We start from the raw sequence: 13,918 nt of genomic DNA on the forward strand, positions 1-13,918 counted from the left end.
GTTAGTTTTCAAAATGCTGATACTTCTTGAACACCTACCTCTACTTAGAGGATTTTAGGCCAAATTAAGTGCTTTTGCAGTCCATAACTTGCAATTTAAAAACAAATTAGGTGTGTAGATGTGCAGTTTTTCTAGGCATTGTGGTATCCTGGTGATTATTTTAATGAAGTATTGCTAACCTGAGGGCAGCTGTAGCTTGTGTGAGAGCTGCAGTTTAAGTTATGTCACTGTAATAGTGTGACTGCGTGGTGATTGAATTTGTGGTTCACACCAAGGAGAGTGGCCACTGGTCCCTGAGTCAGCATGGAATGACCACTGGTCCCTGATGCAGCTTGCCTCCTAAAACTGGTAACACAAAATAATACAGACTAAAAGCCTAATTTAATAAGAGTCATACATATCTTTACTCCTTTCTTTCCACAAAGTAATAAAAAGCTCCACAAAATATTTCTGTGGTTCAGCTAACCGTGAATGCAGCCGGTCTGCCCAGCTAAATTCCCCCAGTAGCCGACATGGGCCAGGAAGGGGCATGGAAAGCAGCAGTGATGTTTTGGTTCATCACATCACCCAGTTAACACCAAAACAGCCTCCAAACTGCCTTTATCAGCAACAGCTGTATTTGTACATGAGAGAAGCACAACGGTAGTTATGATGCCACAAATTGAACTAAAGCCTTAGCAAAGGCTGCAGCACAAATTGAGGAGGAGGCTCAAGGAGTGTGTTGACCTCTGAACCCATTGCTGTGGCGCAGATGTGGTTTTGGTTCCCTGGGGTGGGGGAGAAGAGGTTGTTAAAATGTGGATTGCTCTCTTTGCAGTACTCCCCTAGCATGACAATGAGTGTGTGACCCGCTCACCAGTGTCACCACGAAGACCACAGTGAGTTGGCCCTCTCCAGAGAACTACTGCAGAAGAAAATTGCTCGACCCAGTGTACAGTTTAACTAAAGGATCTCAGATACAATCAGACCCACCTGGTTTGTTTTTCTTTTCCTACCATCTCCCCCATTTTGTCAAGGAAGTGGGTCCCATGCTTGAGACAACTGTAAAGAGTGCTGTGACAGACCTGTCCAAGGTGGAACTACAAGACTGTCTGTGTGTGACATGTGTGGGTCAATGTCGTGTGTGTGTGTGTGACACAGAAACACACACACACACATCCAGACACCCACAGGACATTTAAAATAGTATCACATCACATCTTAGGTAGAAATGAGAAGTAGGGACTTCTATTCCGTCTTTTTTTTTTTCACGTTTACATTTTAATTATTAAAATTTGCTTTCCCTGTCCCCTCTTGAACTGTTCTACATTGCATATATCACTGCTTTATAAATTATTTTTTAAGTTGAACTCAAGTGATAAATTCTTCTGATTTTGTTAATGTCTGCTATTATGGATAGGAAAAAAATTGCTTATAAGAGCTTTCATTAACTTGTTTTTGATACCAGCTAGCCTGTGAATCACAAATTGTACTGTCTCAAGAAATAGAAGAAAGCTCATCTTAATTTTTTTGAGAAATTTAATAACTTTCACCTAGTTTGGGGATTTTTTTTTAATACTTTGCCTTTAAAAAAAAAAAGAAGCACTGAAGGTTATTTTTCTTCTTTAACTGAAGCCTAATATCTGCAATATCTATTTTAAATGGAAGCCTGAATTTGATACAAGCTTCTCAGTTTATATAGAGTACTATAAGGTTACTGTAAGTGAGCTCCAATTGCTTTAGAATCTAGCAATAAAGGACAGGGCTTCCCCTGCCCTTGGAAATGAGTTTTCTATTTAGCATGGTCTTCTGTAGGAGTGGTAGTTAGTGGAAATACAGTAGAGTCCTTATCACCAAAACCCTTTCTAACAACTTAACATTAAGTTTCCCGTTTTCAGTGATTCTCGAATGGATAGTCATGGTCCTAATTATAAACAGTGTTTCACAAGCCCATTCTGTGAATCAGGTCACCATGCTGCTGCTTGGGTGTATGTTTTCTACCATGTCTGCCAGAATTAATTCCCCCAAAACTTTCTAGTCAGCAGCTCTTTGAGCCAAAATGTTGCAGTACATTTTGCCATGAACAGAAGAGGAACAAAGCTCTGGACCATTTTAAGAGTGGGACAACCTGTTAGGTGTGAAAGCTGGGAACAGAAGGGAGAAAAGGTCCTAAAGGAAATGCTTCTGGAAGCCATCCCATGTCTCTTGAGGCAGAGCTCTGAAACCGAGATCATGGTACATTTATTTAGTTCCTAGTGATTCACAGCTTCCCCAAGAAAACAGAGTTTTTCAGTTTGTAGTGATCAACAGGCTGATGATCAGCAATGTGGGCGCAAAGTGGCTCAGCAGAAATTCAGGCCACAGACAAAAAGCAGATTTCCCTCCTTGGACTTACAGATAGAAGAGCCACTTAGAGAGGAGGAGCAGTTCTCGGGTGTGGTATCTCCATGTACAAGGGGATTTTTTTTTATGAATTGTGATAAAGGAGCATATGGGATGGGCTTGTTGTGATAGCAGCTGCACGTACCAGGATGTGTAAGGAATACTAGAATCTCCTAACTCATTTTTATTTCCATGTATTATATGTGTATATAATATATGGAAATAAAAAAGATTTAACACTTCACTCTCTTGTTAGGGCTATTCATGCTCAGAGGCTTAAAATTATGTTAAAGTATGAAAGATTTTGGAAGCATTACCTTTTAGTAATAAGAACTACTTTGATTAGTTGTAAACATCAACTATATAGTCATTATATGGTTTTGTAGACTGTATTCCCAGTGATTATGAAGGTCACATTCATCTGTTTCTCTTTGGATAAGACTTTGTTGCTGTCTCCAAAGATAGAGACACTATCGACTTGAGTTTCAAACACAAACTCAGGTGTTAATTTCCTCAGACCCTTTGCTGTTGTCACTCACACCACTGGTGTGTTCCCAGAGTCCAGGTGTCCTTGCAGCCTGTGTTGACACCTGTATTATTCCAGGAAGGACCTGGGGACTCTTTTCTGCCCAGTTGCAGTCAGGTGATGTCACTGGTTCCTGGACTGAGGTAGATGGGGGCTGTGAATCAGGTGTCAAAGCCTGTTCGCACCCCAGGTAAGTGTCCTGTTGGGCACCTTTGAAGGATAGAAGTCTGGCCACCAAAGCTGTCAAGGAAACCCCTTAAATGGAATTGCCAACATATATTGGATATTGCTATCAAAATATGTTATCCTCATTTTAATACATGAGTAAAACGTCCTTTCAGGCACCTGATTTACTTGGTGTGTCCAACATTTCTCATACCCACATAGCCCCACCGACAGCAGCTGATTTTTTTTTTTTTTTTAAGATGCACTGGGCTTTTTGCTTGTTCATTTTTCTTTCTTTTGCTTACAAATCCTTGTAGGATTTTCATCGTACCTTGAGTATCAGTGTGGAAAGAAAGGAAAGAAAGACTATTGCCAAGCACTGAGTTTTTGCTCCTAATTATGTTTCTTACACTCCAGATATCAGGAGCAATGTAACTGCTGTTTGTAACTGTCCTTATGCAACAGCATTACTGATAATATCAGACCTTGTCCAACTCTGGAAGCAATTTTATTTTAAGTGATGCAGGATAGTTTTTTTTTCCTCTGGGCTTTTAGATAGATTTTGCTCTTTAATATAGAAATAAATAATGGTGAATCTTTAAATGGGTCTTTCAGACAAGGTTAAAGTAAGTCTTTTAAAAACAGAAGTGATTAAATCTTAGAGTAGTAAAAATATAGAGTAGGACATCTTTCATGCTGTGAGAACTCTGGCAAGTATTCTGGCCTTGTAGAAATCAGCTGAAATTGGAATTCACTTGTGAACTTCACAGTGAAACCAGTATTTAACGTGCTGCATAAAGCTATGAAAATGAGTATTCTTACCCAGATTTATCTGCACATCACCCAGATTTTATCACCATGTCTAAATCTTGTACAGGCAAGAACAGGGCTTGGGGCAAGGAAGCAGCTGTCTGAATCACAGGTAAAGCACATGGCCTGACATGTGCATCAACAATATACCCAGATATTTGCATGTATGCATTGAGTTATTAATCGCCTGAGCAAGAGGAAGACCTGCAGTTGCCAAAAAAAGTGCCATTTCTTATTTGGTTGCAGAGCCCTGGTAAGTTCAGTGTTGAACTTTTTATTCCTTTTTTTCCCCCTTACCAGACAAAATGACTTTTCAGCTGATACATGTTGCACCTAACTTCTATTTCTCATATCAGTTAATTGTTTTTGAGTGTTTCCTCCTGTTCCTGGTCAGCCCTGATCTGTTGTTATGATGGCTAAATATGGACTGGATTCTTCAATATTTGACCCTACACGTTCGCATTTCAATAATGTAAAATATAGCTTAATGATGTAAAAAGTACAGGTAAATTTACTTTTCTTTAATTCACTGTAAGTGATGATATAACTGGCTCCTGTCCTGCTTGGATCTTAAGGATGGGAATCCTGACAAAGTACAGTTCTCAAATAAACCCCCAACAATTATTTCAACAGTGACATCTCACACTAAGGATCTAATTCAGAATTTAATGATCTAAAACAACTATAAAAATTAAAAGACAGATGACTTAGATTTAGATTTTACTCTATGCAGCTCTCTCTACTTTCCAGTTATTATTGGTACAGTCCTATAGGCTACTGCTTGTGCCAGTTCTCCTGCTGAAACTTGGATGAAACCACTCACATAAGGTCATTTTTTGGGTAGGACTTCACCCTGATCTGGATCAAATCTGTAACTTACCTGAGGTGTGACATTATTTGGTAGATGTGTAAATTGAGTACTTAGAACAAAATACAGAGGGTCCGTTGAAATTACTGAAATTATGTTTCAACCTGAAAAATAAGAAAAAAGTATTTAAAATACAGCTTTAAGTGCATGCTTGCATATTGTTTATATATTGGGAACAAATTACCAAATTTAGAGATAAAAATCGATCATCTTATTCAGCACATTAAAACTCTTGTCCTTCCAATGAGTTTGCCTTGGTTTGAAATTAGGCCTGCACATTGATGATTTTAAACAGATTTAAGAATACAGGTAATATCCTTCAGGAAATTAGGAAAGTAGGACTGTAATATGCTAAAACCGTGCTTGAGCATGGATGGTCTAGAGCTCAAATTAAGTCTTTCCTAAGCAGACATTATTTTAAAGATATCACCAGTGCAGGAGCATGTTTATGTATCAATAGTACTGACATGCGGAGCAGATTTGGATTTCTTCTGTTTCTTACTTTGTTAGAGCTTTGTTCACTACTACATTGACTATTTTTGTGAATTGTCCTTCCACCTTATTTTAAATTGTGCGGCCACAGTTTCCCCAACACAGCCAACAGCTTTGCAGTTCTAGTCCAAACTTCTGTTTGGTCGCTGTTCTTCATTTAAGCTCGAAGTGTGTAAGAAAGCCTCTCATGTAATGGGAAAACTTGCCATAAAAATGTACAAAGGTTTTCTTGGGTACATGTTTTCACATTTAATAAAAACACAGTTTTCAGTTATAATTTGAAGTGGTCAGTTTCTAGCCACTATTTAATTTTTGTGTGCAGAAGAAAGTGAGAGAGAAAAAAATCACTTTTTGGGTTTTTGTTTTGCTTTGGTTTGATATTTTTTTTTATTTGTTTTAATTTAGTGTCATAAATGTTTGCTGAAAGATGGGGGAAATCAGATTAAAACCACATTTGCTGCCTAATTGTAAGTAGTACAGGTGGACTTGGTGTTGAAAGCTCCTGCCACATCCCCAAAAGCATATCTCTTGACATCTGATTTGTGTGGCTTTGTATGAGCCTGATTCACAAGCAGTTAATTTGTCTGTCCTGTGCTTTCAGTGTGTCTCATGGGAGGTCCAGGGTTCTGTGGTCTCAGGACAGTGACCGAGTGGTCGAGCAAGCTTGTTCCCAGGGTCAGGGGGTTCAGGACCAGGGGATTATCCACCAGAAACAAGGTGTTTGTTCGCTACCTCGCTGTTCTCTTGAGAACTTGCACAACTCTTCTTGCCAGTAGGTTCTGGGGATCCTTTAAGATTTTACATTGCTGAGACAAGAAGCTTTGTTTTGCTAAGAGAAAATCCTGGCCGTTTTTAGCAACAGTTTTCGTATGGAAACAGCTCAAAACATGGGGATTTGGAAAGGTGATGTGTTTTCTCAGTACCCTGAGTGTGCTAGGAAATAGATTGTACCATTTAGGAGTTTGGACTGTTATAGAGATACTGAAATCATCAGTAATTGCTTTTGATGGGAAAAATCACTGGCTATGATCTGCTCTGATCCTTGAGGAATCAAACTGTCAACTGGGTGAACTGGATGTTTTAGGCTTTTTTTCCTATTGTTTAATCTTCATGTTTTATCCTCTCTCATTTGGATTTTCCCATTAAATGTACTGTGCCAGATCTTTGCACAAAAATAGGAGCATTTTGCCCAATAAACCTGCAGAAAGTTGTTCACATGTGTAACTACAGCCCTGCTGTAGAGAGTTTATTTCATTATAGAGACTTTTGAGCATAAGAAGAGATAAGAGTGGCAGTGCAGCATCCCAAGAGCTCTCACTGCTCCAGATCAAGAAGGCTAGCATCCCACAGACTCCCAAATTAGGTGAAATGGCTCTTACAGTGACATAAAATAGCTTGAAATAAAAGCTAATTCTTGTCATGCAGATTAGAGGAAATAAAATGCCAAATACAGGATGTATTTAATTGAGGTAGAAATTCACTAAAGCCATCTCTAACAGGAGCATCCAACAACTTAGAGGGAAAGCAAAGCAGTGTTGCTAAATTGTTGTCAATAAACATAACATTCAAAAGCAGCTATAAGCTATTTTTCATTTCCATTTTTCAAGTCTGTTTTAATTTTTTTGATTAACTTGTAGTTTTGATTTGATTTGAATTTACATTAATGGATAAGGAAGAGAACACAAGTTCCTAAACTAGAGCTGGAATTACAGACATGGAATAGTGGCTTGAGTAAAGCTGGAGCTTTCTGTCAGTAAAGAATCAAGTAAATTTTTATATTATTCTTTTTCCAGGACAAAAAGCATCCAAACAATAAACATTTTTAGCCTTGTTCTGGCTGTTTGAGAAGTATGAATCAATGCTATGCTCAGAGACCAGTTTTCAGGGCTTTTGTTTTTTGGCAGGTATCCCCTTGCAGTGCATCTATTTTGTGCATGTTTGTCTAAAGCTACCAAAAAAACCCACCTTTTTTTTCCCTGAATTTCTGTACACACATCTGGTTCTGGTGAGAAGAGGAGGAAGATTTGGTAGCTGGTGGGTGAGCATATTTATGTGAATTACTTAAAGCATTAGTAAACTATTGTCAACTCTGTTCACGTTGCACAAGATACTCTGTGTAGTCTACTGCTGGCATTATAACCTAGGTGATCAGTGCATATTCTGTAAATTCCTGTAGGTTTTGTGTAAGAAATCTTGTCACCACTGCTTACTACTGTAAATTCTTGTTTTGAAGCAAGAGGTGGCATTTGATTGTACAGCCATGTGTATTATATACTACAGCAGTCCTTGTTCTGTCCTCTAGACTCACTGTCCACATAGAGTTGAAGCTCTGTTAAGCATGCGTAATGGTTTCAGAATTTATTTCAGACAGCAGATCTATAAGCCATTTACAGGAATATTAAATGTAGTGTAAGAGAATCTAACCCAGTTCGTACTCTTTCTTGAGAGCTGGCGGTTGGATTTTAGCAGGCAGCTGCAGGTCAGCAGGTTCCATGGCGTCCCAGCTGCGGCTGCCTGCACACCTGGGAGGTGTCACACCTGGGCAGGTGTCCCCTGGCAAAGGGGTGCCCCAGGTACAGCGCCTGGGCAGGCTACTGCCTTACAAAGACGTGTGAGTTAGTGTCTTTGTTTTTTCCCAAAAACTGCATCAGTGCCAAGACTGAAACCCATCTTTAAGGGCATGCAGGAGGTGCAGTGATGCCTCCCTGTTGTGTCCTCCCCACCCACCACAGGCTCCACCTGAGGTGGTGTTTTAAGGAGAATTTAACTCTCTGTCTGTCAAGAGAGAAAAATAACCTGAATTCTTGGACTATGGATTCTTTTTTATAGTATTTTATGATGTACAACAAAGACCTGAAAATGTCTGGGTGTTCTTTGCTGGTTTCTGACATCAGAAATTCAAGTCCTGTCTAGTCTGAAAGGCAATGATGGGAAAGGTGGAAAAGCTTGGAAAGTTGAAGGGGATTCTTACTTGGATTATTTTAAATGTTTTTATTGATAACTTAAATGACTAGGTTAATCTCTTGAATCAAGGCAGTCTTAATGACTTTGCACCTTCACCATTTCATGTAAGACTTTGAGAACTTGCAATAAATGTTCCTCACACTTACAGTCCAATATGTAGATAAACTCTTTATATTTCTAAGATCAAAAAATATTTCTACAGTTACTTCAGCCCTTTACAGAGAACAACAGGGCAATCCCAATCCCATAATCCCAAGTATTTGTAGGTGTATTTTAGACAAAGAATGACTTTCAACATCATAAATGAAACAAATGTTCAATGTTCCAGTCTCTGGAAGTAAAGGAAACCTCAGTAATTTTGCAAACCAGCAAGAATTAAACTTGTCAATATAAATATTAATGTAGAAAGTGCATGCAAAACTTGATACTGCCTCTGACCTTAAGCATTAATATTGATAATATTGGGGATCTCACAAATGTTGTGTGTTTCAAAACCGCTGTATTTCTCCTCAGTGTATGCTTCATCTTCATTACCGACAGCTACTGCAAAGAGCCAATCCATGCTGTAGCTGAGGCGTGGAGATACAAACTTCCCACAGCATCATAAATATGTGGACATGTGTGTGTGTTGTGTTAGGATGAGTAACCACTCCAGCTACAAACTCCTCCAGACCTTGTGTGTATTTTCAGAGCAGCCTGTGGTATGGGTTTGGGAGGTCAGCAGCCTGTGTGGATGCTGCCTGACAGCGATCCCATCCCACATGGCCTCGGGTCTGGCTTTGGGGGATCATCATGAAGTCAAGCCTCACTGTTTTATCTGTGAAAAGTTCCTTGCCAGACTGAGAACTGTAAAGACACGGATGGTGCGGGTCACTGACCCAGAGCGTGTCTGCATTGGAGCCTCAGGCGGGACTGTGACAGACAATTTGTCATGGTGATACTGTGCCACCACATCAGACTTGTTTCCGCTCCACACTGTGGCCTGATTCATCCCGCCATAATCTCAGCTGGTAAAAATTACCATCCTGGATCTCCTGTGTAAATAAGAGGAGGGACAGGAGAGGAGATACCTCTGGAAGATTGTATGATGGCATCAGCTGCCCCGCCACTGGTGAACAGCTGGAATTAGGTGGGATGAATCCATAAGTTTACAATTGGCTTAGATACCTCTTCACAAAAGTGTATTTATTTGAGCTTGGTAAGGACAAGAATAATGCCGGTTCTTTGAACCCGAATCCGAGTGGCTTACAGATGAGTTTCTGAATTCAATCTCAAGCATTAGATTTCTGCCCCATAGTTGCTCTTGTATTTTTACTTCAGGTTTTATGAACAGGTGTAACTTTAACTAACTTGTTGGAAGGTTTACACCTGCCTAGAAATCCTCACCTTTATTTGTTAAGTGGGCTCCCTCGTTGCCTGCACCGATTCATTTATTGTAAGCAACACATGAAGAAACCATTGCATAGATCAATCAACACCAGCAATAGCGTATGCAGCTTTTAAATTCAGCTATGAGCTTGGAACTAAGGTATTAATGTTCATACTTTCCAGGTGTGGCTAAAGATTCCTTTCCTGAGAGCATTAAGGAATAAATCTAGGAGGTCCTGATTGAGGATTGAGAGAATACATGTAGCAATGGCAGTTTATGTTGGTTTGTTTTCTTTTTGTAAACATGTGATAAATGTATTGCGATTTCATGTGCTGGTTTGGAGATGAGGGAATATCCCATGCCAGACAGAGCAGATCTGTGCAGGCAGCATTACGGTGGGTTGGCAAAGCCTGTTTACAGCAGGTTCCACCTCAGGCCCACACCGCACCCACCTCATTCTAGTTCACTTTGATACCTTCCTTCACTTGCTGCTGGTACAAAATCCTGACAGCAGTTGTACGAGTTCTTGTTGCAAGCTGAGGAACAGGTGAAGTTTAAAAACACAAATGTTGTAGCTTGCACCTTTCACCTTCGTGGACTGTCCATGTTCTCACAGCTGGGCTGGGACAGCAGCCACCTCCACAGTTGCCATGTAGCTCCATCCCACAAAATTGGGTGTCATTTTTTATGAGTTTAGCAGGAGCAATATTGATCCATTCACTTTATTTCCTAAGTTGTGAGTCACTCGGTGCTGGAAATGATACATGTCTTGTGTTGCTATGAATAGAAGAACTGAGAGTTGTGTTTTAGGATGTGCTGGTGCAATCCCTGCCCTGCTGTTCAGTGTTTCGAGTGCTGAAGTTAACCAAAATGTTACCTTCATGGATTATCTCAGCATCAGCTCTGTGTGAAAATGGGTATGAATTTCCAGTTGCTGTTCCTGGTTTCTCTGAATTCTGAGCCAAAGGTAAAACAGTGGGAAAGATGGTTGTGGCAGCCACTCGTTGACAGCTTTTCAGATACGTTAAGGCCATTCTGTCTGTCATCTGACACTGTTCCAGTTTTTTTACTGGATCACCATGCTGTTGAATATCTCGATGGGTGTTGTCACCCAATGGAGGGAAGATGAAAGAGCTCACCACCCAGGAAGGGTAGAAATGTAGCAAGTAACAAACTGTCTTCTCCAGCAGTCATTTATTTGTAGTGCTTCGCTGTCAGTTAACATTTGTACCTTCAATTATTCTTGTACAGTTCAGTATCTTCAGGTGGTATGAGCAGAAATATATGAATATATATAATTTACAAGACGTATAGGCTTGTATTGTGCCTTTGTAATTCGCTTCAGCTTCAGTATCTATACGCTACAAGCAGACAAACTTCCCTCTTTTCGGGTGTTCTTCACTACAACAGTAGCTGATGGCTTCATTAATACTGACTATTTTAGTCTTCTGGGGCTAACATTTATGTTTTTCTGGGTTAAAATGCCATAGTGCCCTCAGCAGACATAAGCACAATGACATAACACTGCAGTGCATGCTGTCTCTTAGCTTCTCTCTACATGTGCTTGTATGTTGGAAATTCAGAAGTGCTGCTGTATAAAATTGCTACATTATTACCCAATACAGGTGTTCTTCTGCATCCCTTTTTTGCTCAGAACTCCTGTTGTCTTGGAAGTTAGTGATGGCTCAAAAGGGGGTTTTGGCTGCACAAAGGATGCAGGGAGCAACTCCTAAGTAGTTTGCAGGCTGCTGTAAATGTCTTTTCGGCAAAGAAATGTAGCATTTTAGCTGTAATTTCCTACTGAAAACACTGAGCGTGCTTATCCCTTAAGATTTTAACAGAAGAAAAAGGTGTCAGACTGTGTAATTTTATCTCATCTAACTTTGACACTTAACCAGTTTTACCTGCATGTTTATGCTACACGAACCAACACAGACCTGAAAGGTGACAGCCTTGTCTTAGTACTGCAGCTACTCAAGAAGTCACGGGTTTCCAGAGGTTCTGTTTGGATTTTTTGTTCCTTTAACACATTTTCATTGCAGAGGTATTTTTCTATAGAGTTACTTGAGGCTTTCTTTAACCAACACAAGAGTCTGTAGCCCTCTGCACTTTGAAAGGCAAAGCCCTGTGGGGACACTTGGGCTTCGCACTTGCCCAGCAAATTAGCAGAAATTTCACCCAAGCCATAAAAGCCTCTTATGTTAATCTCTATTTATGTAATTAAAGCAATTAGGGGTAGGAGCTTCAGGAATAATGAGGTCTCTCTATCATTCATTTACTCTCTCTCTGTACTTCCTAGGGATTTAAGGGTTCTTTTTCCAAGGCTCAGCTGTGTTTCCTCAAACCAGTGCAGTCCAGGCATTGTGTGAGGTGCAGTTTATGGAGACAGCATTGGAGCACAAAAGATTTACTTCTGGTAGCAAGGAATAATATGTGTCCCTGTGGACGTGGACACTTGCAAACAAGTCTGATACCGAGAATTAAAAAAAAAATAAATAAATTGAAGATGGTACCAGTACATCAGACTCTGTTCTACAGTGGGGTTTTTAGCTTTTGTCATTTGTATTTTATTTTGTGAAAAAAGGAGTTGGGGGGATCTCAGATCACATGGGGAATATTAGAAGTATATCACTCAACAATCATTTTATAAAGTCTAACTTCAAAATGCACTATGATTTATTACAAAAGTATATTTTCTTCTGTTTGCCGACATGGTGGTTCCATTTTGTCATAAGTTAAACTCAGCAGTTAATTTGTTGCACTGCCTGGCTGCATGACTTCATCCAGTGTACATACGTACCTGTGCAGCATTACTTTTGGGGTTTGTATTTGAATTTGCAGTATTGATTATTATTTTTGTATTTTACTTTGCCTCTGTTATTGGAATTGTAGTAAACATAATTTATACATATGATTTTACAACTGTTTTGCAACTGAAAAGTCTCCTTTAAATTGTAAAGTTTTATTGATGGATACTCATTAAAATGGTATAAGAATTATATTAACAATTGTTTTGTGTTTTGATGCTCTCTGTACATAAATATATGTCTATTTATCTGTTTAATGGTGCTTGTGTCTTGCAATTTTGGATACATTTTAGAATAAAGTTTCATTTTACAAGAATTAGTTGTATTTTCACAAGCTATGTCAAAAAAAACCCTCACCTTTTTTCTATTACTAACTAGGGTTATGAAAGAAGCATACATACAACATTTGTAACTTCAGGCAGTTATATATTTGTTTCAAGAATATAGAAGTATGCAGTCTACAGAGATGCACAGCTGTATGTTGCAGTTGATTGACTGTAGTAGCTGACATATGTATTTAAAACGTTAACAAAAGGATGCATTTTGGAGCACTTCTTACTAGCTCTGATGGCTTTGCAGAAGATTTATTCACATCTCATACTGAGCTCATCTTTTATTAACAGGAAAAGGTGCGCAAAGATGCTTCCTAGAGGTTGCCTTAGGTCCAGCTACCTTCACCTGTTGGTATTGCCACAGGTGCTGGTGTAACTGTGCCACAAAAGGTACTTTTTCAACTGGGAAACCATTGAAAAACACAAATCCACTCTGTGAACTGGGGTCAGTAACTTAATTTCTGTTAAATTTTTCAGCTGTGAAAGGAGAACAGTATTGACTTTGCAGGTTATCTTCTGAGCACAAGCACACCAGAGGCTGTAAAATACTCCATTACTCCAGTGGAGACTGTGTAAAAAGCTTCAGTGGTTCCTTTGCAGTCAGTTACACTCCTTTACCTTCTTGCTCCTTTAGCTGGAGTGCAAAAGAAATGCAGTTTAGGAAAGCAGAGGCTCATTTGGGAAAGTTTTTCAAATATCAGCTTTCCCTTGCTCTAACAGAAACAAGAGAAGTTACCTTTCGTGTTTCTCTAAAACTCCTCACCCCAAGCGTCTGCTCCTCCACACACTCCAGAACGTTATAAATGTGAGCAGATTTAGATTTTACTTCACCTATATATGATTCTAGAGGCTCTGTAGCTCCTCATCCCACAGCAGAGAACAGATCTATACTGGGCCAAACACCTGATCACTGGGTCAGTCAGTGTGAAATGGAGGTGAAAGCCACCTGTGGAAGAACAAAAAATGAGCATTATCTTAGAGAATACCTGAGCATGACAAGGTAAACCTGGAAACAAATTTAAAAATTACTAGCCCAGATAGGCAAAACACAAGTTAATAGGTTTTTTAAATAGGAAAAGGTTTAGTTCTGTTTACAGACTCTTCCATCTGGCATTCACGATCCATGGTCTGAGAAGCTGATAACTTGAGTTTTTGTCATCTGGACTGAGCAGATGAGGAAGGAGAAAACACTGGCTGCAAACCTTTCACAAACCCTGTTAAGGT

The 13,918-nt window shown here is 39.5% G+C and overlaps 2 protein-coding genes across 9 annotated transcripts in view; one reads left to right on the forward strand and one right to left on the reverse strand.

The window, feature by feature from the left end:
• Positions 1–12,619, forward strand: part of SSBP2 (single stranded DNA binding protein 2) — a 135,547-nt gene extending 122,928 nt beyond the window's left edge. For 4 of the 5 annotated variants that reach the window (XM_027708816.1, XM_027708817.1, XM_027708818.1 and 1 more), the window contains one exon: positions 818–12,619. In XM_027708816.1, the coding sequence (XP_027564617.1) occupies positions 818–847 (30 nt within the window). In that variant the 3' untranslated portion in view covers positions 848–12,619. The remainder of the gene's footprint in view (positions 1–817) is intronic. The other variant, XR_003538412.1, reaches the window with a different exon arrangement.
• ATG10 (autophagy related 10) overlaps positions 1–13,918 on the reverse strand; it is a 528,134-nt gene that overhangs the window by 237,095 nt on the left and 277,121 nt on the right. The window lies entirely within an intron of this gene.

This window comes from Neopelma chrysocephalum, unplaced genomic scaffold (genome assembly GCF_003984885.1).
Source record: "Neopelma chrysocephalum unplaced genomic scaffold, ASM398488v2 Primary Assembly neopelma1_96545, whole genome shotgun sequence".
NCBI classification, from domain to species: domain Eukaryota; kingdom Metazoa; phylum Chordata; class Aves; order Passeriformes; family Pipridae; genus Neopelma; species Neopelma chrysocephalum.